The sequence below is a fragment of the Scyliorhinus canicula genome, chromosome 13, assembly GCF_902713615.1.
Source record: "Scyliorhinus canicula chromosome 13, sScyCan1.1, whole genome shotgun sequence".
Classification (NCBI taxonomy): Eukaryota; Metazoa; Chordata; class Chondrichthyes; order Carcharhiniformes; family Scyliorhinidae; genus Scyliorhinus; species Scyliorhinus canicula.
In genome coordinates, this window is record NC_052158.1 from 41229560 (window position 1) to 41255449 (window position 25890).

The 25890-nt window shown below is 51.2% G+C and overlaps 1 protein-coding gene across 1 annotated transcript in view; it reads left to right on the forward strand.

Annotated features, from left to right (window-relative positions):
* The window catches only part of LOC119975762 (zinc finger protein 2 homolog), a 42360-nt gene extending 16789 nt beyond the window's left edge, over positions 1 to 25571 (forward strand). The window contains exon 2 of the mRNA XM_038815589.1: positions 22401 to 25571. Coding sequence (XP_038671517.1) covers positions 22571 to 23587 — 1017 coding nt within the window. The 5' untranslated portion in view covers positions 22401 to 22570 and the 3' untranslated portion in view covers positions 23588 to 25571. The remainder of the gene's footprint in view (positions 1 to 22400) is intronic.
* Positions 25572 to 25890: the final 319 nt, after the last annotated feature.

Consider the following 25890-nt stretch of genomic DNA (forward strand, 5'->3'; position numbering starts at 1 on the left):
CGATGATCTGCAATTAACAATGAAAAGTATTTCATTTGAAATTCTGCAGTAGTTTTCCCAGTCTCCAGTGGCAGATTGGTAGACCATTCAGCTTGATGGGTGCTATTGCACTCTTTCTGGAGTGATGTGGAGATGTCAGCCTTGGACTGGGGTGAGCACCGTAAGAAGTCTTACATCACCAGGTTAAAGTCCAACAGGTTTCTTTCAAACACTAGCTTTCGGAGCACTGCTCCTTCCTCAGGTGAATGAAGAGGTATGTTCCAGAAACATACATATAGACAAATTTAAAGATGCCAGACAATGCTTAGAATGCGAGCATTTGCAGGTAATCAAGTCTTTACAGATCCAGATAGGGGTAACCCTAGGTTAAAGAGGTGTGAATTGTCTCAAGCCAGGACAGTTGGTAGGATTTTGCAAGCCCAGGCCAGATGGTGGAGGATGAATGTAATGCGACATGAATCCCAGGTCCCGGTTGAGATCTCCAAGGCAGCCTTCAGGACGCGCGACAACGCAGAATTGCCGAGCAGAAACTTATAGCCAATGAATGTCCACAATAATCACTCGGAGCTCCAGGATTACTGGAGGAGGCTGGAAAGTGACTGGAGAGAGGTGTACCTACATATTGTGAGGTTCCAGGATGATTGGAGGGACGCGAATGGTGATGGGGGAGGGTCAAAGTTAGTACGGAAGTAGAAATGCAGCGCTATCATGTTAAGACTCCACTCAATTACGCAGTTTAAAAGTTCAACTGGGACTAAGTTTGTACAGGAGGGGTCTGAGGCAATGTTGGAGGAGTCTACGTCTGGTCACCAGGGTCCTTTCAAGGGGCAACTTCCCATTTATCAGTAATTCAAACATGGAGATCTGGAGTGGCATGGTGTGTCATGGGAATGGCCCTTTAAGAAATATGTGCCTTATCAAATAGTTTCAGGGATGTCATTATGTGGGTGGAGCTGGGCTGTGGCTCTGGATTTAACTTTTGCTTTGAGCTGGGGCTGGCTGTAGCTCTTGAGTTTTACTTTGTTTTACACTGTTGGAAACTGGATTGAGACAAAAGAAGGCTTCTTCTCTCTCTCTCTCTGCATGTAAAAAGGTGTCCACATCACTTGATAATTTAAAAGTGATACCTGTTTTCTGTAAAGAATTCAAACCTACTGTTTTGTTAAAAGGGTTTTTCTGGTCATGGATGTTATCAAATTGAGACAGTTGAAAGGGAAGTTATTGAGAGTTACATATATACAGAGAACTGTAGTTGTCTGAGGGATGTACGTTTGTAGCTGATAAAATTACTTATTGTGTGTGTTTATAAAATATTACCTGAATTTGTAGAATAAACTTTGTTTTGTTTAAAAGTGCTTAAGGGCTTGTTGAATAACACCTGAAAGGTAGGCCCTTATGCTCCTCATAACCAAAATCTATAAACAGTTGTGGGTCAGGTGCACTCCAAGATGAACTTTGGTGTTCTCTAAACCCTGGCCCATAACGGGTGGCGCAGTGGTATTGAGGACCCGGGTTCAATTGTGGACCCGGGTCACTGTCTGTGTGGAGTTTGCACTTTCTCCCCATCTCTGCATGGGCCTCACACCCACAACCCAAAGATGTGCAGGGTAGGTGGATTTGTCACACTAAATTGCCCCTTAATTAGAAATTTTAAGAAAACATGGAGATGAAGGATCAGCTGATGGAACTCATGGGGTAGAATTTTTAAAATGCCAATCAGTGCTCGCCATCCTGAGAGTTGGCACCTAATGCACAACCGCTAACTCTCTAACTCCCACTGCTATTTAATGATCACTTTGAGCATTGATTGGCTGTGAGCAGGACTTCTCTCTCCGCCCTTAGAAGGAAGTCCCGCCCATGAGGGCCAATCAGATTGGCTGACATTCTCCAACCCGTTCAGGAATAGTGCTGTAGTAGCCAAAAGCAGTACTGCCTGGAAGTAAACCCCAAGACCAAAAGGTCCTGGGGGTCCCGGGCACGGGAGGATAGGAGACACCCTGAGAGGTTGGGGTGGCTGGGTGCCGATCGTGCATCGGGGGTTAGGCCAGGTGGGGAGGCGATCCTAAAGCTCCAATGTCCCAGAGGGGAGGGGAGCACGTTCCAATTCTAACAACCGCACCCCCCCCCCCCCCCCCCCACCCCCATCACCTTCCCACCTGAGATTTCCTTCAGTTACCCAACCTGCACCCACTCCTGCCAGCCTAAAAATTGAGGCTGGGTGAGAAAAAGTTATTAAGTGGCCACTTAGGGCCTTAATAGGTGAATGCCCTGGCGTCTAAGTGTAAAATTGCATCTGGGTTTTGGAGGGCAAAATCTAGGCCTCGTCTCGTCTCAGCACCTGCCTTGGGGAAAGCCACAAATTCTGCCCATGAAGACTTTATTGAAAAGTTAGGTTGTATCCAACAACATGTTGTTAGGATGCCGTTCAGAATACTGAGGGAGGCAAGGGAAGAACTTGCTGGGGCCTTGATAGAAATCTTTATATCCTCACTGGCTACAGATAAGGGGCAGCATTCTCCCCTACCCGGCGGGGCAGGGGGTCCCGGCGTAGGGGAGTGGCCCGCGCCGGAGCGGTTCGCACCACGTCGACTGGCACCAGCACCAGCGGCAACCAGCACCAGCGGCCTTTCAGGCCCGCCGCCCGCGCTGGCCGAAAGGCCTTCGCCAGTTCGCGCATGCGCCGGTGGTGACGTCAGCGGCAGCTGACGTGACCATTGGTGCATGCGCGCTGGGGGATTCTATTCTGCCTCCGCCATGGCGACGGCGGAAGAGGAAGAGTGCCCCCACGGCACTGGCCTGCCCACCAATCGGTGGGCCCCGATCGCGGGCCTGGCCACCGTGGGGGCACCCCCCCGGGTCCGATCGCCCCGCACCCCCCCAGGACCCCGGGGGCCCGCTCGCGCCGCCACCAGAGGTGGTTCAAACCTCGGCGGCGGGAGAGGCCTCCCAGCGACGGGACTTCGGGCCATCGCGGGCCGGAGAATCCTCGCAGGGGGCTCGACGTGGCGTGATTCCCGCCCCCGCCAATTCCTGGGTGGCGGAGAATTTCTGCCACGGCGGGGGCGGGATTTTCGGCGGCCCTGGTCGATTCTCCGACCCTGCGTGGGGTCGAAGAATTTCGCCCAAGGCCAGAGAGGACTGGAGAATAGCTGATGTTGTTCCTTTGTTTAAGAAAGGTAGCAAGGACTTCCGGTGGCGGCGATGTCCGAGTGAGCCGCACATTCGGTGGGCTCTCACTCCGGCGGGGCTGAACAGCTGATTCCCCGCGATAGCGGGACCACGGGGGCGGCAAAAAGGCTGCCGTGGAAGGAAGAGGAGAGCGGGCTGCAGCAGATGGAAGCGTGGGAGGCCAGCAGGTAGAGGAAGAGAGAGAGAGAGAGAGACGGAGGCAAGGAGGAAACTGACCTGAAGGGTAAGATGGCGGACCCACGGACCTTCCTTCCTCCAGGACAAGGAAAAAAAGTTTGGAGTTGCTGAAGAAGGTCAGCTTGGACCCACTTCAGATGCCCAGAAGGTAAGATTTAAGGAGCTGGGCGAAGGAAGGCGGCAGCGAAGGTGCTGAGGAGCAGGCTGCGGCACATGGAACAGCGGGATTCCAGAAGGCAGAAGAAAAGGAGAAAAAGGGACAGAGACAAGGACCTGAAGAAAATGACCTGGGACCTAAGATGGCGGACACACGGACCCCGGACTCAGCAATCCAGCAGGCGCTGGATAACATGCTCCAGGTAATGAAGTCCAGTTTTGAAGCGCTGAAGCGGGACAGCTTGGACCCAATCCAGAAAGCGGTGGATCAGCTGAACCAGAGGCTGGACGCCCAGGATGTTAAAGTTAAGGAGCTGGGAGAGGTGGTGGAGGAGCAGGCGGATGCGCAAACGGTTGCAGCGCTAGAAGTTGACGGCCTGAAAGAGCGGCAGAGAAGACTGCTGGACAGAGTGGAGGAGCTGGAGAATAGAGTCCGCAGGAACAATCTGAGGATGGTCGGCCTCCCAGAGGGGGCTGAGGGAGCTGATGCTGCAGCGTTTGTAGCAGACCTGCTGAAGCAGCTGATGGGGGCCGAAGCCTTTCCGCGACCGCCGGAGCTGGAGGGGGCACACAGACTGCAGGGGCGGCCGGGTGCCCCCCCCCCCCCCCCCCCCCGCCCGATGGTGATTAGGTTCCACAGGTTCGTGGACAAGGAGCGGGTGCTGCAGTGGGCAAAGAGCGCCAGGAGCAGCACGTGAACAACAGTGTTCTCCGCATTTATCAGGACCTAAGCCAGGAGGTGGCTCGGCGGCGAGCAGCCTTTAAGAATGTCAAGGAGGTGCTGTTCAAGAAGCACGTGAAGTTTGGTCTGCTGTTCCCAGCTCGGCTATGGGTCACGCACCAGGATCAACACCACTACTTCTCCGAGCCCGAAGAAGTGATGGATTTTGTGAGGGACCTGGGGCTGGTCCCGAAAGGAGGCCCCAAGGACGCGAGTTAGGGCCCGAGGATTTCTGTGGGGAGGAACGCCGAATGTGCCTGGACTGCTGCTCAATGGTTTGCTGGGCCAAGCGGAACATTTGAGACTCTTTCCTTTGTTCATGGACATTGGACATGGACCCCCCCCCCCCCTTTTTTTTTCTTTTTTTTTTGGTCTCTCTTGTTTCTTTATGGGGGGGGGGGTTGGGTTGGGTATATATTTATATGCTTTTTCTCTTTTTTCTGTGGTTTTTTTTTCCTGTTTGGGCTGGTTTGTGCTTTTTGTGCAGCTCGCGGAAGACACTGGAGCCGGCTTGCCCCAGTGGGTGGGGAGGAGGACGGGGAAACAATGGGAATGAGACAGGAAGGCTCCGGAGTGTTGAGTCACCGGGCTAGCAGATTGGCTCGTCAAGGGAGTCAGATGGGGGGGAAGTTACAGCCAGTAGATGGCAGGGGTGGGGGTATCGGGGGAGAGGGGGGGTGTTCTGCTGACGGGAGAGGGACTTGAAATAGGCACTGGATAGGAGGTCGAGGGTGGAGGCAGCCAAAGGGCGGGCCAGGAATGGCGCGACGCACGGGCCAGGGGCCGGCCCGAGAGGCTATGGCTGACCGGCGGGGTGGGTGGGATGGGATGTGCCCCCCGACCAGGCTGATCACCTGGAACGTCAAGGGACTGAATGGGCCGGTTAAGAGGGTGTTCGCGCACTTGCGGGCCCTGAGGGCGGACGTAATTATGTTGCAGGAGACACATCTGAAAGTGTCGGACCAGACCAGGCTAAGGAAGGGCTGGATTAGCCAGGTCTTCCACTCGGACTTGGACTCGAAGTGCAGAGGGGTGGCAATCATGATCAACAAGCGCGTGCAATTTGAGGCAGAGGGCATATCCGCAGACGGGGGGCAGATACCTGATGGTACGGGGCAGACTGGAGGGGAGAAGAGTGGTGCTGGTGAATATATATGCCCCAAACTGGGATGACGTGGACTTCATTAAAAGAGTGCTGGGGAAGATCCCAGACCTGGATTCTCGCAGGCTAATAATGGGAGGGTACTTTAACATGGTCCTTGAGCCGACTTTGGATCGGTCGTGTCCCAGAACGGGTAGACTCTCAGCAATGGCAAGGGAGCTGAAAGGGTTTATGGAGCAAATGGGGGCAGTGGACCCCTGGAGAGAGGGACAGCCAACAGGAAGGGGCTACTCGTTTTACTCGCACGTCCATAAAGTATATTCCAGGATAGATTTCTTTGTACTAAGCAGGGACTGTATGGGGGAGGTAAAGAACACGGAATACTCAGCAATTACCATTTCAGACCATGGCCCGCATTGGGTGGACCTGCAGTTCGGGGGAGCGAGCTATCAACGCCCGCAATGGAGGCTAGATGTGGGACTGCTGTCGGAGGAGGGGGTCTGCGAGAGGCTGCGGAAATGCATAAAAAATTACCTGCAGGTGAATGACGCGGGGGAGGTCTCAGCGGCGACCTTGTGGGAGGCGCTAAAGGCAGTAGTGCAGGGGGAGCTGATTTCAATTGGGGCCCACAGAGCCAAGGCAGACCTGGCAGAGATGGATAGATTGGTCAGGGAAATGGGTCGGATAGATGAAGAGCACGCGGAGTCCCCGGGGGAGGTTTTACTCAGGGAGAGGCAGAGACTACAGGCGGAACTGGGGGCACTATCCACGAGCAGGGCCGTGGAACAGCTTAGGAAGGCGAGAGGAGTGGTGTACGAGCATGGGGAAAAGGCTAGCAGACTGTTAGCGCAGCAACTCAGGAGGAGGGAGGCGGCCAGGGAAATAGGTAGAGTGAGGGACGAGGGGGGGGCGCAAAGTGGAGGACCCGGCAGAATTGAATAGGGTATTCCGGGACTTCTATCGTAAGCTGTACACTTCGGAGCCACCGGAAGAACCGGAGGGGATGAAAAGGTTTCTGGACGGGTTAACATTCCCAAAAGTTGGTGGGGGGGGGCGAGTGGAAGAGCTGGGGGCCCCGATTAGAGTAGAGGAGGTATTGGGGGGCCTTAAGGCTATGCAGTCGGGGAAGTCCCCGGGGCCGGATGGATACCCAGTAGAGTTTTATAGGAAGTTCTCTGAGCTGGTGGGCCCGGTCTTGGCGAAGGTTTTCAATGAGGCAAGGGACAGAGGGACCCTGCCGCCGACAATGTCACAAGCCACCATATCTCTGATATTGAAGCGGGGTAAAGACCCGGAGGCGTGCGGGGTCCTACAGGCCAATCTCCCTGATTAATGTAGACGCCAAGCTCCTGGCAAAAGTACTGGCGGGTAGAATGGAGGACTGTGTACCGGAGGTGATTGGGGAGGATCAAACTGGGTTTGTGAAAGGTAGGCAGCTGGCGGCCAATTTGAGGAGATTACTCAATGTGATAATGATGCCCCCGGCGGGTAGAGAGGTGGAGGTAGTGGTGGCAATGGACGCCGAGAAGGCCTTTGACAGGGTGGAGTGGGACTATCTATGGGAGGTGCTCGGACGGTTTGGGTTCGGGGAGGGATTGGTGGATTGGATCAAATTATTATATCAGGCCCCGAGGGCCAGCGTCAGGACCAACAGAGAAGTGTCTGAGTGCTTTAGGTTGTACCGAGGGACCAGACAGGGCTGCCCGCTCTCCCCGCTGCTGTTTGCGCTGGCCATAGAGCCGCTGGCGATTGCGCTGAGAGCCGCAGAGGGTTGGAAGGGGATGGTGAGGGGCGGGGTTGAACACAGTGTTTCTCTTTATGCAGACGACCTGCTCCTGTACGTGTCGGACCCAGTGGCCGGGATGGGAACTATACTGGGAATGCTGAGGAAGTTCGGCCAGTTCTCAAGATACAAATTAAATACGGTCAAGAGTGAAATGTTTGTGGTCCAGGCAAGGGGCTAGGAGAACAGATTGAGAGGGCTACCGTTTAGGCTGGTTGAGGAAAATTTCCGGTATTTGGGAGTCCAGCTGGCACGAGACTGGGGCAGGCTGCATAAGTTAAATTTGGCAAGGGTGGTGGAGCAAATGAAGGGAGAGTTTCGGAGATGGGATGCACTCCCGCTGTCGCTGGCAGGGAGGGTGCAGACGGTAAAGATGACAATCCTCCCTCGATTTTTGTTTATTTTTCAGTGCTTCCCGATCTTTATCCCACAGTCCTTCTTCAAAAGAGTTAACGGGCTGATCATGAGCTTTTGTCTGGGCGGGAAAATCCCCGCTGGTGAAGAAGGCAATGTTGGAGAGGATCCGCAGCGAGGGAGGGCTGGCTTTGCCGAGTCTGATCAATTATTTCTGGGCAGCCAACATCGCTATGATAAGGAAGTGGATGGTGGGTACGGGGTCTATTTGGGAGCGGGTGGAGGCGGCTTCGTGCAGGGGCTCCAGCTTGGAAGCCCTGGTCACGGCTCCTCTACCGCTGCCGCCGGCCAAGTACACCACCAGCCCGGTAGTGGTGGCGACCCTGCGGATATGGGGCCAGTGGAGGAGGCATGTGGGGGAGATGGGGGCGTCTGTCTGGGCGCCAATCTGCGACAACCATCGGTTTGCCCCCGGCAGTATGGATGGGGGGTTCCGAGTATGGCGGCGAGCAGGGGCGGGAAGGGTGGGTGACATGTTCCTGGAAGGGAGCTTCGCGAGTTTGAGGAGCTTGGAGGAGAAATTTGGTTTGGTAAGGGGAAATGATTTTAGATACCTACAGTTGCGGGACTTTGTTCGTAGACAGGTCCCATCTTTCCCACGCCTCCCGCCAATGGGGATCCTCGACAGAATAGTCTCTAGGAGGGAAGAAGGGGAGGGCAGAGTCTCGGGTATATATAAGGTGCTTATGAGGGAGGAAGGGTCCCAGACAGAGGAACTGAAACTTAAATGGGAGGAGGAGCTAGGCGGGGAAATGGAGGATGGGCTGTGGGCAGAGGCCCTGAGTCGGGTAAATTCGACCGCGACATGTGCTAGGCTCGGGCTGATCCAATTTAAGGTCGTTCACCGGGCCCATATGACGGTGGCTCGGATGAGCAAATTTTTCGGGATAGAGGACAAATGCGCTAGGTGCGCGGGAGGACCAGCGAACCACGTTCACATGTTTTGGGCATGCCCTGAGCTGAGGGGGTACTGGGAGGGATTTGCGGGGGTCATGTCCCAGGTGCTAAAAACAAAGGTGGTGATGAGTCCAGCGGTGGCAATTTTTGGGGTTTCGGAAGACCCGGGCGTCCAGGGGGAGAAAGAGGCCGATGTTTTGGCCTTTGCTTCACTGATAGCCCGGCGACGAATATTATTGGCGTGGAGGGACTCAAAGCCCCCGAAGACTGAGTGGTGGCTTGCGGACATGTCGAGTTTCCTGGGGATGGAAAAAATTAAGTTCGCCTTGAGGGGATCTGTGCAGGGGTTCACCCGGAGGTGGCAACCATTTATTGACTTCTTTGCGGGAGAGTGAGCGTCAGCAGGGGGGTGGGGGGGAGGGGGGTGGGGGTGTGTGGGGGTGTAAGAGTAGAGTAGGAGGGAAAATATGGCGGGTAGTACCGGTGAGAGGGGAGCGGGCTTGTGCAATATGTTACGATGGAAATATTGAAAGTACGTGGATGTTTGCACATTTTTGCCTTTTTTGCTTTCTTTCTGATGATGTCTGTAACTGTTATAAAGCCAAAAACTACCTCAATAAAATTGTTTATTAAAAAAAAAGAAAGGTAGCAAGGATAATCCAGGAAATTAAAGGCCAAAATTACGTCAGTGGTAGGGATATTATGAAAAGATTCTTTGAGACAGGATTTACTCCCATTTGGAAATAAGTAATGAGAGGCAGCATGGTTTTGTGAAGGCGTGGTCGTGTCTCATTAATTTGAACAACTTTTTCTAGAAAGTGAAGAAGATTATATATTTTTTAGAGTACCCAATTATTTTTTCCAATTAAGGGATAATTTAGTGTGGCCAATCCACTTAACCTGCACATCTTTGGGTTGTGGGGGTGAAACCCACGCAGACATGGGGAGAATGTGCAATCTCCACACGGACAGTGACCCAGAGCGGGGAATCGAACCTGGGTCCTCAGCGCCGCAGTCCCAATGCTATCCACTGAGCCACATGCCGCCCTACGAAGATGATATATGAAGGTGGGGCAGTCAATGTTGTCCACGTGGACTTCAGTAAGGCCTTTGACCAGGTCCCTCATGGTAGACTGGTACAGAAGGTGAAGTCACATGTGGTCAGAGGTGAAGTGGCAAGATGGATACAGAACTGGCTCGGTCACAGAAGACAGACGGTAGCAGTGGAAGGGTGCTTTTCTGAATGGAGGGCTGTGACTAGTGGTGTTCCACAGCTATCAGTGCTGGGACCTCTGCTGTTTGTAATATATATAAATCATTTGGAGGAAAATGTAACTGGTCTGATTAGTAAATTTGCGGACGACACAAAGATTGATGAATTGAAGATAGCGATTGAGGATTGTCAGAGGATACAGCCGATATAGATTGGTTGGAGACTTGGGGCAAGAGATTGCAGGTGGGGTTTAATCCGGACAAATATGAGGTTATGAATTTTGAAAGGTCGAATACAGGTAAGAAATATGTAAATGGCAGAACCCAAAATGGTATTGATAGGCAGAGAGATCTGGGTGTACAGGTCACAAAGCGGCAACGCAGGTGGAGGAGGTTGTCAAGAAGACATACGGCATGTTTGCCTTCATTGGCCGGGGCATTGAGTATAAAAATTGGCAAGTCATGTTGCAGCTTTATAGAACCTCAGTTATGCCACCTTTGGAATATAGTGTTCAATTCTGGTTGCCACACTACCAGAAGAAGAATGTGGAGGCTTTGGAGAGGGTACAGAAGAGGTTTACCAGGATGATGCCCTATATGGAGGGTATTAGTTATGAAGAGAGGTTGGATAATGTTAATGTAAGCCTTCTTGTGACAATAACAACAATTATTAAAATAGACTTCCATTAACACTGCAATGAAGTTACTGTGAAAATCCCCTAGTCGCCACACTCCGGCATCTGTTTGGATGCACCGAGGGAGATTCGGAATGTCCAATTCATCTAACAGCACGTCTTTCGGAACTTGTGGGAGGAAGCTGGAGCACCCAGAGGAAACCCACACAGACACAGAGTGAACGTGCAGACTCCGCACAGACAGTGGCCCAAGGCGGGAATCGAACCAGTGTCCCTGGCACTGTGAAGCAACAGTGCTAACCACTGCTACCATGCCATTAAGGCAGAGATCTCAGACGAGGAGGACTTGGAGGGACAAGAATCGGAGGATGAGGATGGTCAGCTTCCACATGATGGGCTGGATTAGCACAGTGGGTTAAATAGCTGGCTTGTAATGCAGAACAAGGCAAGCAGCGCGGGTTCAATTCTCGTACCGGCCTCCCCGAACAGGTGCCGGAATGTGGTGACTAGGGGCTTTTCACAGTAACTTCATTGAAGCCTACTTGTGACAATAAGCTGCTACAGTTGCACAATAAGTAAAAACTGCCTTTGAGCAGGCAAAGGCTAGGAATCCTACGGTATGTAACTCATCTCCGACTCTCCAAAGCATGTCCACCATCTACAAGGTACCAGTCAGGAGTGTAATGGAATACTTGCCTGAATGGGTGCAGCTCCAACAACATTCAAGAACCTCAACACCATCCAGGACAAGCAGCCCGTTTGATTGCTGCCCCTTCCACAAACACATTCAATCCCTCCACCACCGAAGAACAGTGGCAGCCATGTGTACCCTCTATAAGATGTACTGCAGGAACTCGCCACGGTTCCTTAGACAGCACTTTCCAAACCCATGACCACTACCATTTTGGAAGAACAAGAGTTGCAGATACCTAGAAACCTCACCACCTGTAGGTTCTCCTTCAAGTCACTCACTACCCCGACTTTGAGATATATCACTGTTCCTTCACTGTCGCTGGGTCAAAATCCTGGAACTCCCTCCCTAACAGCACTGTGGGTGTACCTACACCTCAGTAACTGCAGCGGCTCAAGAAGGCAACTTACCACTACCTTCTGAAGGGCAACTAGGGATGGGCAATAAATGCCCAGTGATGCCCACATCCCGAAAATGAATTTGAAAAAGATACTCCTACACTGATACAGTAGTCCCCCGTTATACCGCGCTCCGCAATACCGCGGTTCGCGATATACGGCGGGGGGGCTTATGGACCCCAAAAGTCACCATGGGATTCAGCACAAATCAGTAAAATTTATACAGTTCTAATTCTGCTAATATTAGATAAATGCAAACAACAAAAGTCAACGGAACGAATTCCAACTGGCAAAACAAGCAGCCATGTGTCCGAGTTAGGTTCCCAGTTCTGCAGTTTCGATGATGAGCTGCTGTTAAATGGGGGAACACATTCATCCCATATCTGATTTTCTATTGGACTTGGCAGATTCGGTATGTAGTTGCCATGGCTGCCTGTCAATCACTGTCAAGTTTGCCAATCAACCAGAAGCAAGGGTAAGGATTTCATCACCTCCTAAGAAGCAGCGCTGTTGTTTGGAAATGCAAGCACTCTGATCTTCGTTTCTATATACGATCAGCTATCTGCAGATCATAATGCGGGTGGAGTTCGGGTGCGGGAGCAGCAAGGCAGTTCAGGGAGGAATTAAATGTGGTGACAGAGCGCAGGAGTGGAGGGAAGAGGCCAATGCAGCAGCAGCAGAAAAATGACTTTTCTTTTAACATTTTATGGATATCCGCGGCTCGGATGTAACGCGGGTGGCTGTCTTGGACCCCAACACCCGCGTTATAACGGGGGACTACTGTAGTCACAAGGTTCCAACAGGAGTAAGGGCCAGGCAAAAGTAAGGTCCAGACAAGCAGACATTTTTTTTTTTTAAATAATTTTTATTGAAAGAATTTTTTACATGAAGATATTTACCCCAACTAACTATAAAATATTACAAAATATTCCCTCTTAACAAATATCCCCCCCCGCCCGAACTCGCGCGCGTTGTCCCTCCCCCCTCCCCCCTCCCCCAAAAACAAACAAAGCAACAATCAACATCAGACATGAACTGCGAGCAATTTTGCCCGCGTTTCAACCGTAAATAACCCACCACAACCGTTGTTGCCACCCCCCCCCCCCCTCCCCCCCCCCCCGGGTTGCTGCTGCTACGACCTCTGTACCCTATCTCTGAGCCAAAAAGTCGAGGAACGGCTGCCACCGCCTGAAGAACCCTTGTACCGACCCTCTCAGGGCGAATTTGACCCTTTCCAACTGAATAAAGCTTGCCATGTCATTAATCCAAGTTTCCACGCTTGGAGGCCTCGCGTCCTTCCACTGTATTAGTATCCTTCTTCGAGCAACTAGGGACGCAAAGGCCAGTACTCCGGCCTCTCTCGCCTCCTGTACCCCCGGCTCCACCCCAACCCCAAAGATCGCAAGCCCCCATCCTGGTTTGACCCTGGATCCCACCACCCTCGACACCGTCCTTGCCACCCCCTTCCAGAACTCCTCCAGTGCCGGACATGCCCAAAACATATGGACATGGTTCGCTGGACTTCCCGAACACCTGACACATCTGTCCTCACCCCCAAAGAACCGACTAATCCTTGTCCCCGTCATATGGGCTCTATGTAGCACCTTAAATTGAATTAGGCTAAGCCTCGCACACGAGGAGGAAGAATTAACCCTCTCCAGGGCATCAGCCCATGTCCCATCCTCTATCTGTTCTCCCAGCTCCCCCTCCCACTTGGCTTTCAGCTCCCCTACTGATGCCTCCTCCGCCTCCTGCATTACTTTGTAGATGTCCGATATCCCCCCCCTCCGACCCAGACCCCCGAGAGCACCCTATCACTCGCCCCCCTACTGGGGAGCAAGGGAAACCCTTCCACCTGGCGTCTAGCAAATGTCTTCACCTGCAAATGTCTAAACATGTTTCCCGGGGGGAGCCCGAATTTCTCCTCCAGCTCTCTCAGGCTCGCAAACCTCCCATCTACAAACAGATCCTTCAGCTGCCTGATGCCCACCCTGTGCCAGCTCTGAAATCCCCCGTCCATGTTCCCCGGGATGAATCTATGGTTCCCTCTTAACGGTGCCTCCATCAGACCTCCCACTTCCCCCCTGTGTCGCCTCCACTGCCCCCAGATCTTGAGGGTGGCCACCACCACCGGGCTCATGGTGTACCTCGTGGGAGGGAGCGGCCATGGCGCCGTTACTAAGGCCCCCAGGCTTATGTTGCCACAGGACGCCCTCTCCATTCGTTTCCAAGCTGCCCCCTCCCCTTCCATCATCCACTTGCGCACCATCGATACATTTGCCGTCCAGTAATACCCCGAAAGATTGGGTAATGCCAGCCCTCCACTATCCCTACTCCGCTCCAAGAAGACCCTCCTCACCCTTGGGGTGCCGTGCGTCCACACGTAGCTCATGATGCTACTCGTAACCTTTTTGAAGAAGGCCCTAGGGAGGAAGATGGGCAAGCACTGAAATAAAAACAAAAACCTCGGGAGGACCGTCATTTTAACGGACTGCACTCTGCCCGCCAGCGACAGCGGCACCATGTCCCACCTTTTAAATTCCTCCTCCATCTGTTCCACCAGCCTGGAGAAGTTCAGCTTGTGGAGAGTCCCCCAGTTCCTTGCCACCTGCACCCCTAAATATCTAAAACTCTTTCCTGCTCTCTTAAACGAGAGTCTCCCGATTCCCTCTTCCTGGTCCCCTGAGTGTATCACAAATACCTCACTCTTGCCCAAGTTTAGCTTGTACCCCGAAAAGTCCCCAAATTCTGCTAGCAGTTCCATTAGCTCCGGCATTCCCCCTTCTGGGTCTGCCACGTATAGCAGCAGGTCGTCCGCGTATAACGATACCCGGTGCTCCTCCCCGCCCCTTGTCAGCCCTCTCCACCCCCCTGAGCCCCTCAGTGACATCGCCAGCGGTTCAATTGCCAGTGCGAAGAGCAGGGGGGACAAGGGGCACCCCTGTCTGGTCCCCCGGTGGAGCCCAAAATATTCCGACCTCCTACCATTCGTCACTACACTTGCCATCGGGGCCGAATAGAGCAGCTTCACCCATTTAATAAATCCCTCCCCAAATCCAAACCGTTCCAGCGTCTCCCACAGGTACTTCCACTCCACCCTATCAAATGCTTTCTCCGCGTCCAATGCCACCACTATCTCCGCCTCACCCTCCACTGCCGGCATCATGATGACGTTTAGCAGTCTCCGCACGTTCGTATTAAGCTGCCGCCCTTTCACAAAACCCGTCTGGTCCTCGTGTATCACCCCTGGCACACAATCCTCTATCCTGGTAGCCAGGATCTTTGCCAGCAACTTGGCGTCCACATTCAGGAGCGAGATAGGCCTATATGACCCACACTGCACGGGGTCCTTGTCCCGCTTCAAGATCAGAGAGATCAGTGCCTGCGACATTGTCGGGGGCAGAGCCCCCCCCCTCCCATGCCTCGTTGAAGGCTCGTACCAGCACAGGGCCCACCAAATCCGCATATTTTTTGTAAAATTCCACCGGGAACCCGTCTGGCCCCGGCGCCTTCCCCGTCTGCATATGCCCAATCCCCTTGACTAGCTCCTCTAACCCTATCGGCGCCCCCAGCCCCTCTACCAGCTCCTCTTGGACCTTGGGGAACCTCAATTTGTTCAAGAAGCCCTCCATCCCCCCTCCCCTCGTCGGCGGCTCTGACCGATACAGCTCCTTGTAGAAGTCTCTGAAGACCCCATTTACTTCTGGCCCCTTCTGCACTACGTTCCCACCCCTCTCCCTCACTCCCCCAATTTCCCTAGCCGCATCCCGCTTGCGGAGCTGATGCGCCAACATCCTACTCGCCTTCTCCCCATAATCATAAATCGCGCCCTGCGCCCTTCTCCACTGTGTCTCTGCCTTTCTGGTGGTCAACAGGTCGAACTTAGCCTGCAAACTGCGCCGTTCCCCCAACAGCCCCTCCTCTGGTGCCTCCGCATATCTCCTATCCACGTCCAAAAGCTCCCCCACCAGCCTCTCCCTCTCCTGTCTCTCCCTCCTTTCCCTATGTGCCCGTATGGAGATCAGCTCCCCCCGGATCACCGCCTTCAGGGCCTCCCAGACCATCCCCACCTGTACCTTCCCCGTGTCATTAGTGGCCAGATATCTTTCAATGCTCTTCCGGACCCTCTTACACACCTCCTCATCCGCCAGCAACCCCACATCCAGGCGCCACAGCGGACGCTGGTCTCGCGCCTCCCCCATTTCCAAATCTACCCAGTGTGGCGCATGGTCTGAGACCACTATGGCCGAGTACTCCACTTCCCGTACTCTCGGGATCAGTCCCCTGCTCAATACAAAAAAGTCAATTCTAGAATAGACTCTGTGGACATGGGAGAAAAAGGAATACTCCCTCGCCCTCGGCCTCCCAAACCTCCAGGGATCTACCCCTCCCATCTGCTCCATAAACCCCTTTAACACTTCTGCCGCTGCCGGCCTCCTACTCGTCCTTGAACTCGATCTGTCCAGCACGGGGTCCAGCACTGTGTTGAAGTCCCCCCCCATGATCAAGCCCCCTGCCTCCAGGTCCGGAATGAGGCCCAGTAGGCGCCTCATGAAGCCAGCGTCGTCCCAATTCGGGGCATACACATTAACCATCACCACTTTCTCCCCCTGTAGCCTACCCTTCACCATGACATATCTACCCTCTTTATCCGCCACCACCTCCGCCGCCACGAACGACACCCTCTTCCCTACCAGGATCGCCACCCCCCGGTTCTTTGCGTCCAGTCCTGAGTGGAACACCTGTCCCACCCACCCCCTCCTCAGGCGGACCTGGTCCGCCACCTTCAAATGGGTCTCTTGTAGCATTGCTACATCCGCCTTCAGTCCCTTCAAATGCGAGATTACTCTCGTTCTCTTGACCGGCCCATTCAGCCCCCTCACATTCCAAGTGATCAGCCGGGTCGAAGGGCAGCCCGCCCCTCTCCCCTGCCGACTAGCCATATCCTGTCACCTGCTCGCCCCGAGTCAGCCCTCCCCTTCTGACCCGTTCCCCATGGCGATGGTGCCCTCCCCCCACCCCTCCGGTCCTCAACTTCTCCTCCCTGGCCTTTTCAGCAGCAACCCGGTAGCCCCCCCCTTCCCCCCCTCCCCTTCCCCCCCCCCACCCCCCTCCCCCCCCAGGCTAGGACCCTTCCTAGCCGCGATGCACCCTCCATAGTACTTCCGTAAGTCAGCTGGTTTACGCTGACCCGGCTGCCCCTGCCACAATCCGACTCCTCCCGGCATGGGGGACATCCCCCCCCTTACCACCCCTCCTCGACCCCGCTCCAGCGCGGGAAAGGGAGCCATTGCTGACCCCGCCCCTTCCTCCCACCCTCCTCTGCCCCGCGCGCGGGAAACCAGAGGAAAGCCCGCGCTTTCGCCCTGCCACTCCCCACCCCTCCATCTTCAGTTCCACCCCCGTCCCCGATCCCACCCCGATACAAAGAAAAACCCCACAAGAAACACATACCCCCGGCACTCCCCCCCCCCACCCTGCCCCCCCAACATAACATTATAAATAACAGAAAAAAGAAAAAAACTGGTAGAGAGAAAAAAAGGGTCCAAAAATACAGCCAAGTGAAAATCCAACCAAAAGAAAGCCACGTGTCCAGCTTAAAGTACCAGAGCGGCAACGACCGCCAAGTATCCCCTGGTTCTAGTTCGAGTCCAGCTTTTCTTCCTGGACAAAGGCCCACGCCTCCTCCGGGGACTCGAAATAGTGGTGCTGGTCCTTATAGGTCACCCACAAGCGCGCTGGCTGCAGCATCCCGAATCTAATTCTCTTGGCATGCAGCACCGCCTTCGTCCGGTTGAACCGGGCCCGCCGCTTTGCCACCTCCGCACTCCAGTCCTGGTAGATCCTCACCGTCGAGTTCTCCCATTTGCTGCTCCTCTCTCTCTTGGCCCACCTCAGCACCCTCTCTCGGTCACTGAATCGCTGGAACCGAACCAGCACCGCCCTCGGGGGTTCGTTTGCTCTTGGCTTCCTGGCCATTACTCTGTAGGCCTCCTCCAGTTCCAGGGGCGAAGGGACGGCCCCTGCCCCCATCAGTGAGCCCAGCATTTCTGCCACATACCTCGGGAGGTCCGACCCCTCCAGCCCTTCTGCCAGGCCCAGGATCCTCAGGTTTTTCCGCCTCATGCGGGTATCCATCTCCTCCAGTCGGTTTTGCCATTTCAGGTGGAGTGCCTCGTGCACCTCCACCTTTCCCATGAGGACCGTGGCCTCCTCCTCCCTCACAGCCATCTCCTGCTGCAGCTCCCGAATTGACGCCTCTTGGGTCGCCTGGGCTCCCATCAGCCTGGTGGTCGTCGCGTTCATCGACTCCAGCAGCTCCACTTTCAGCTCCGTGAAGAAGCGCAGGAGAGCGGCCTGCTGCTCCTCCGCCCATTTCCTCCAGTCCTCGGGTGCGCCGCCGGCCGCCATTTTTGATTTCTTCCCCCGCTTTTTTCGGGGCGCTGCTGCCGCTTTTTTTCCTGCCCCACTTCGGGTGATGACCATAAATTTCGCAGGGTTCTCCTCTGGGGACCTTCCCCCACCGGGAATCGTCGTTCCAGCGCCGTTAGGGGCCCTCCAATCGGCCCGAAAACACCTTCCTCGCAGGAGCAGCCAAACGACTTAGCTGGTCATAGCCGCAACCGGAAGTCCAGACAAGCAGACATAAACACATTTTACCTGTCTCTTAACTGCACTCTTAAAGGCCATTATAAGCAGTGACATGCAAGCAAGGTCAGCATTCAGTCTTGGTTTTGTAAGCTTTAACGATCACAATGCCCTTAGTCTTGCAAAGGTCAGCATCCAAAACTGCATATGCGGGTGTGCAAGGTAAAAAGCAATGGGCACACTGTGTCAACTGCACATTGTGCAGTTACCACCTGAAGGAGACACTTCAAGTGACACAGATATTTGCACTTCTTGTAGAGACCATAAAGGCACCAGGACATGTAATCTCACAGTCGCAATGAACACAGTTCAGTATTGATGATAACATTAGCTTTAACCCTCCAAGACATATGAGTACACATAATTCTGTGGTGTCTTACAATGCTTAAAAGGGTCAAATCTCAATGTGCAGTCACTTTCAGGATATGGCTTGATACATCTCCCTTACATGACATGTGTGGAGTGATGAACCGGTGTCATCAATCAATCTGAGAGACCCAAAGGAAGGCAATCACAGCATGGGAGCCTGGGTTACCCCCACAATAAGAGGACAAGTAGATTCATATACAGAGGCATTAACCTGCTGAATCCATTATCATGAAATTAAAATATATTTTCAAAGGCTCATGATAAAGTAAATGAACACCCATGCCACCATTGCACCATTGTGTGATAGAATTGCCTCGTCACGCCCAACTCGGAGATGCAACAAGGTCATTAAATTTTGTAAGAGGCCTCTCGGAAGATTTATGCACTCGGCATACCATGTGAGATCTAACGAGATCTCGTAAGATGTCGCAGTCTATATCTTGCCCTCACAGGCTGGGATCCAGATTTGCATACTTAAGTGAGCAGTTAACTCACTGCGCCGGAGAATCCCAAGGCCCGGGAGCGAAGGCTTGGGCGACCTTAGCGTTTAGCACTGGTGGGGTCTCCCAAGTGAACGGAGGCCCCTGGGTGGCAGGGTGGTACCCTGGCACCCCTGATGCCACCTGGGAACCTTGACATTACCAGCCTGACATCTTGGTACTGGGCACCCAGGTGGCACTGCCAAGCTGGCAATGCAAAGACACTCGGGTGCCAGGTTGTCCGTCCTGGGAATTGGGCCTGGGGAGCCCTGCCCCTATGAGGTGGGGTGATGGGTGCTCGAGGACCCCCTATTTAGTAAGTTTGGGGGGGGGCAGTTGAGAGATCAAGGTGGCATTTAAAAGTAAGGTACGTGTGCCCTCAGCAGAGAGAGGCTCCAAATAAATAGTCCCATATGATAGCAGGGTCCTTCTTGGCGCTGTTTTATTCCCATTAAATCATGCCCTCTTGTTCCTTAATTTTCCTAACCCTACTGCTCATTGATGCAACACCAACATCCCCAGCAGAGATAAGGCAGTCTGCTGACTGCTATGCCCTGTTTGCTGAAGTTACTTTGTTGGGTCTCCTGCAGTGGGGCATGTGCACCCTCTTCTGCCTCTGAAGCTGATGGGGTTACACGCAGAGTAGATGTAAAGCGGCTGGACACTCTTGGGGTCTCCTGAATTGATGGCCCTGGGTTGTCCAGCTCATGCTCCTCCCCATTGGATGTCCAAGGATTACTGCCTGACTCCTTGAAAAGGGGCACCTGGAGGGAAGTTGAGATGTCCCATTTCGTCTCTTTTGCTCAGACAATAATGGATCCCACCGAGAGTGATTGATTACAGATCTGAGTGCATATCCAGCAGAACCTGCTGAAGCAGTGTCATCAAGGCGACTGGTATCCATTCCATGGTGACCTCGAGGTGCTCTAATGTCGCAGCCACATCAGACAGAAGGTGGGCAGACTCCTTCATCCTAACCTGTTGACTGCCTCTTGCAACTCTACCTGATATTCCGCCACCTGCCTTTCCTTCTCCAGGATGTGGACAAAGGCAGTCTCCGGAGGGTCATCATCTAACTCTGACACCGGGGGTGCCTGTTCTCCAGCAGTCTGTCCAGTGCAATGGAACTGGGCTGTCGCTGCCTCCAACTACTGTTGAGATATATTGGTGAACCTTAATCTAAATCTTGGACCCACCGAGCTGTGTCTCTGCACTGGTGGAGAGTGCAGGTGGGCGGGGGCTGATGGTCTGGCTGGTTCTCCGTCTCGGACTGCTAATGCTTATAAGAGAGAAAAGATAGAATGTAGCTCATGTGCAGACCAAATTCAAATTTTATGTCGCTCATTGCAAATGACAGGATGTGGTAAACTAAATGAGCACTCATCTGTACTGGGTTGCTGGAGGAAGGCTGATATCGCCTTCACCAAGGAACGACCGCTGTACTTCCTTGTCAACTCGGCCAGCAGGAAATGCATTGATTATCCGCCCGTCACCTACTTAAGTCTCTAGAACAGAAAATTCTGCTCAGTGAGACTTGATAATGTAGCCAGGAAAACCATGGCTATCACTCAATGGACTAAGGTATATGGGCAAGGAAGCCAGAGGCCTTTACCTGGTTGGACTGATCAATACTAGCAATAAAGATGGCACCTTCACTCCATGGACTACTAGATGATATGAGCAGGAAAGCCTCACTAACTTGATGGTTCTTTTTCTCCATGTGGAGCTGGGTGTGGGTGTTCTAGAATATGCAACACTAGATTATTTTAACTTTTTAAGGATCTACTATCATAGAATTGAAAGCTTAGGGAAGAACACTATGGTATAACAAAGGAATGGGTACCCAAAATTAATAAACTTGGAGATTGGTTAGAAGGAAAAAAATTAAGGTTCTTTGAGGCAGTAATTAAACAGTAAATGATTGGTTGCTATAAATTTCTGAGGTTCCACCTTTGAATTTGCTGACCCTGTGTAAAACATATTTTGATGGAGACACCCATTAAAAAAACTGCCCAGTTTTCCACTCCAATGAATACTACACAGACCTGAATTTCACACTTATCCGCCAGAGGGTTGATGGTCAGAGTAAAATATAAGGATTGGGTTTCCCTCTGGGCTCCTCTTTGTCCTGAACGTACAGCGATTTTACGTTAGGGCAGGCAAGGTCTTGGATGAGCAGACTCCTCTTGCACCAATTGAGGCCAATTGGACACTAACATACTGTTTCCCACACAGCCTCAATTTCTAGCAGAAAAATTTCCCAAATGTGATGGAAGCCTGAAAATAATCGGGCTGAGGCCCCAGGAGTGAACGGGGTTGCACATCCATCAGAAGCCCCTTTCTAATTTCAGGCATGTTCCCACCTCCCCTGAAGTTCCTGTGGCAGCTGGAACTCCCTTCACCACCCACCACCAGACACCTCTTCCCCAATCATTAAATTTCCATCCCTCCACCATCTCTAGGTCTTCGCAACCCTCCCCGCCCCGGGACCCCAATATATTTCTATCCAGTCCTGAGACTTATGCTCTGTCATCTTCATACATTTCCACCCAGTGTAGGGACTGGAGAAGGCCAGCAGTTCTCTCCAAGGTGGGTCTCCTTCCCAAGCGAGGGACAGAAGTACTGCCTGCAATCAATTGATGCCCATTCGAGTGCAAGACAGGCCGGGTTAGCGGGAATGTATTCCCTACTGACTCTTCGGGTTGTGGAAAGGAAAACTCCGCCATCTGAAATATCCTGGCCCTGGTCCTTTGTTGTACCACATCTTGGATTGTCATATTTCAAATACAGCCAGAGGAAGATCTTGCACAAGAAAAGGGACTGCATTTCTACTTTTATATTTAAATATCCCAGAAAACTAGATGATCTGTAGGGTGACTAAACTTGGCATTGACACAATATTCTAAATACAGCCAAACACCATTTCATAAAATCCTTACAGTGCAGAAGGAGGCCATTTGACCATCACCCCTGCACTGACACACTGAAAGAGCACCCTATCCCCATAACCCCATGTAACGTTTGGCCACTAAGGGGTAATTTGGTCTGTCAATCCACCTAACCAGTACATCTTTGGACTGTGGGAGGAAACCGGGCACCCTGGGGAAACCCACGCAGACATGGAGAGAAAGTGAAGACTCCACACAAGCAGTCGCCTAAGATCAGAATCGAACCTGGATCTCTGGCACTGTTGAGCAACTGTGCTAACCACTGTGAAAATAATTTTATTTCTAGTTTTATATTTAATTTCCTTAACTATGCATCCCGATACCTCATTCACTTTAACAATGAACTATGAACTTAATACTATGGTCATTCACTGTCATGAACTTCAGAGCTTCTGATCTAGGGAGAGAGGAGTTGACCATGAACCAGTGGCACTTATCAGAAACAGCAAATTTATGGGTGTTGGGTGAGGTTGCATGAGACTTGGCTCTAATCTGTGACAGCCTCCTGGGAAAAGTCAACTGTTCAACAGAGAACAGAAAGAAGCAGAGGAGATACATGACTTTTTATTTTTATTTTACAGAACGATTGCACTGTCTTAAACAATACTGGGATTGCAGAAAGTATACACTCTACAGTTGGATCCTAGTCATTGAAGGTATGGCTTTACAATAAAGACTTTTGCAAAGCTACTTCAGGTTTAAGGTTTTGGAAAAGCCTTACTCCTGTGTGTACTGTAACAAGGGCAACCTAATGGGCAAGAAACCTTACAAGTGTGACATGTGCAGTTGGACATTTGCACTGTCATCAGAGCTTGTGAACCATCTACGTATGCACACAGGTGAGAGGCCATTCAAATGTGAGGTGTGTGAGAAGGGTTTCAGTCATTCATCAAGTCTCGTGAAACACCGGCACGTTCACACAGGTGAAAGGCTATTCAAATGCAAAGTATGTGAAAAGGCCTTTGCCCAAGCATCGACCCTCCTACAACATTGGCGTATTCATACAGGTGAGAAACCATTCAAATGCAAGATTTGCGACAAAGCTTTCACGAAGCAGTTGCATCTAGTAGAACACCGGCGCACCCACACAGAGAAGAAAGCCTTCAAATGTGATGCCTGTAGCAAAGCTTTTGTAACATTAACACGCCTCCTGGAACATAAATGCATTTGTAAAAGTGGGAAATTGTTCAGGTGTGAGGTTTGCAACAAAGACTTCTGCAGCTCCGCTTACCTTGTTGTACACCAACGTATCCACACCGGTGAGAGACCATTCAGTTGTGAGGTTTGCAACAGAGGTTTCTGCAATTTATCATACCTCCGAAAGCATCAGCGTAACCACAAGGATGAGAGACCATTCAGGTGTGAGGTCTGTAACAAAGACTTCTGCAGTTCATCATACCTCAGAATACACCAGCGCAGCCACACAGATGACCGACCGTTCAGATGTGACACTTGTGACAAAGATTTCTGTAGCTCATCATACCTTGTGGTACATCAGCGTATCCACACAGGGGAGAGGCCATTCAGGTGTGAGGTTTGCGACAAAGCTTTCCTGAGCTCCTCATATTTCCTAAGGCACCAGTGCATCCCCACAGGTGATAAACCATTCAAATGTGAATTTTGCAACAAAGGTTTCACCCAATTGCCAGAGCTTCTAAAACACCAGCACACCCACACAGGTGATAGGCGTTTCCAATGTGACTTCTGCCAGAACTGCTTCACCTACTCCTCCTCTCTAGAAATACATAGACACATTCACACAGGATAGAAATCCTTCCAAACTTCTTTCCAGTTCCGTGAATAATTGGAGGCATACCTGCTGTGCACCTGGAATGCACTATGTAAAAGGGCAGTGGAAGCAGATTTAGCGTCAACTTTGAAAATAAATTAGATCTGTACTTGAAAAGGAAAGATACGCAGGGCGATGGGGAAGGAGCAGGGAAATGGTTATTAATTGCAGCTCTTTTAAAGAGCTGGCAAAGGCATAATAACCTCCTTCTGTGCTGTGAGATTCTATAATTCTATGGTTTCAGCATGACATCTACTAGAATTGCTTTGCCACCTTCCGTTTTACAATACACTGGTACAGCCATTCTCTAAAGGTGGGTGTGGAGATTATATCAGAAATAAATTATTCAAAATATATTGCATGCCTCAGAGTTACATCCTCTTCTCTGTTCATCTGTCATCTTTAGTTATCTATAGAATCTTGTCAGAAAACTGGGTATCATGTCCCTGAATACCTGCTGCAAGAGGTTATGAATCCCTTCAACAGATTTGTGAAATTCCTCAATTACTCTGCTTGGAAAAAAAATTGTGGAAGAAATTTCCACAGTTTATTCTAAAGATGGTATTTTAAAAATTTATTTTGAACAAGGTTACAGGTATTTTGCTTTAAAGGTGATTTAGCAATAGGAACCGTGTAACCATCCTATCCATCTGACCATTAGTCATTTGAAAGACATGGTTATGATGAATGGGCTCTCCACCCTATCTGATATTGTAAAGCATTTCTGTATCTTTTTGCTTGCGAAATGAATTTGTAGCAGAACTATCACATAGAAATTTTTAAGTAGAGCTTTCTGTTTAGAGATTTTATTTAATGCGCACCAACTATTTTGGTGTGAACATTTTAAATTCAGAAAGAATAATTTGCCTGTGATGCAGCAACCTTCGAAGGGCCAGTTAGCTCAGTTGGCTGGATGGCAAGCACGTGGTTTAAGAATATCGCCAACGACAGGTTTGAATTCCAACACTGGCTGATGTAGACATGGGACCTGCCTCCTCACCCTGCACTTGAGTGTGGAAGGCAGTGACAAATCAACACTAAAAAAGCTGCCAGGAAACTGGTCAGGATTCAGCATCAGCAAATAATGTGCCAAGGACATGATTTCAAGCATAGCACATACAAATTAATGAATGGCAACTATGTTACCATTGTTTGACTTGTGAGAGGACAGAGCCATCACCTCACTCCTGGATGGTTCATCAGTGAATACACTTCTGAGAAAGTCGTTGGTTCAATATTAACATCAGTGACAAAACAGGTATATTGACGAGAGCATCCTTCAAGGAACCTTCAAACTTCCTTCAAACAAAATCAACATTATGCATTTCAGCGGACTGCCTCAGTTTCATGAGTTTGCTTAGCTCGACCTAACATCAATGTAAGCATGTGCCATGAAAACTTCTTGGAGCTGCAGAAACTATGCTTTTAGTCATCCAGAATTATGTGAAATATGGGGGGAAAGCTCCCCAAGAACTTTTAAATATTGTGGCTTTAGAAAATGGTTTAAACATTGATGTCAGTGAATATCTTGTTGTTTATCTTGTGCATAAATTTACACCTCGCAATAAATTTGATATTTAGTATTAGTCTAAATTCTAAATTGTGACGGCATGCTGCTTTTCACATGTTGAAACAACAAGGAACATATACTAAACATCGCCAAGTCTTCTATTGTCAAGTAGTTCAATAAATTGGTATTGTTTCTATTGCACCTTGATGGCCCCTGCTCTAGACTTATCACTTTTAAATTGGTAATAGGTATGAATTTGCACAAAGACCATGCTTTGTTGTCACTGGCACAAATAAAGTATTGGAAGAAAGCTCAACTCTTAAGTGATTATCAGATATGTACAACTAACTACATCATTAATTGCTGGAAATGGCTGATCAATGTTTTTGAATTATGTGGCTATCGGTTAGCCATTTGTAACTAACTGTGTACATTAAAACCTAATTGTTAAATTATGGGTGTGATTTAGCAAACTTGAAACAAAGTCCGGTTTTGGGTGTGTTTGGTGAGGTGTTTCGTGGCAGCTGCAGCACCGAGATTCACCCCGTTATTCAGACATTTTGCTGTTATTTGGGGGGCTTCGGGAAGTCTCTCCCCACCAAGGACACACTTTAGTCGATTTCCTGCAGTAGGACTGGCTCCTTGCAGATCAGGGCACCATTTTGACCAGCAGCCCCAATCTCTGCGCCCTGCTGGCAGTGTCCCTGGGAGTGCCAAGGTGCCTGGGGGAGTGCCAACGTTCCAACCTATCCTGTCCCCGACCACCCGGGGC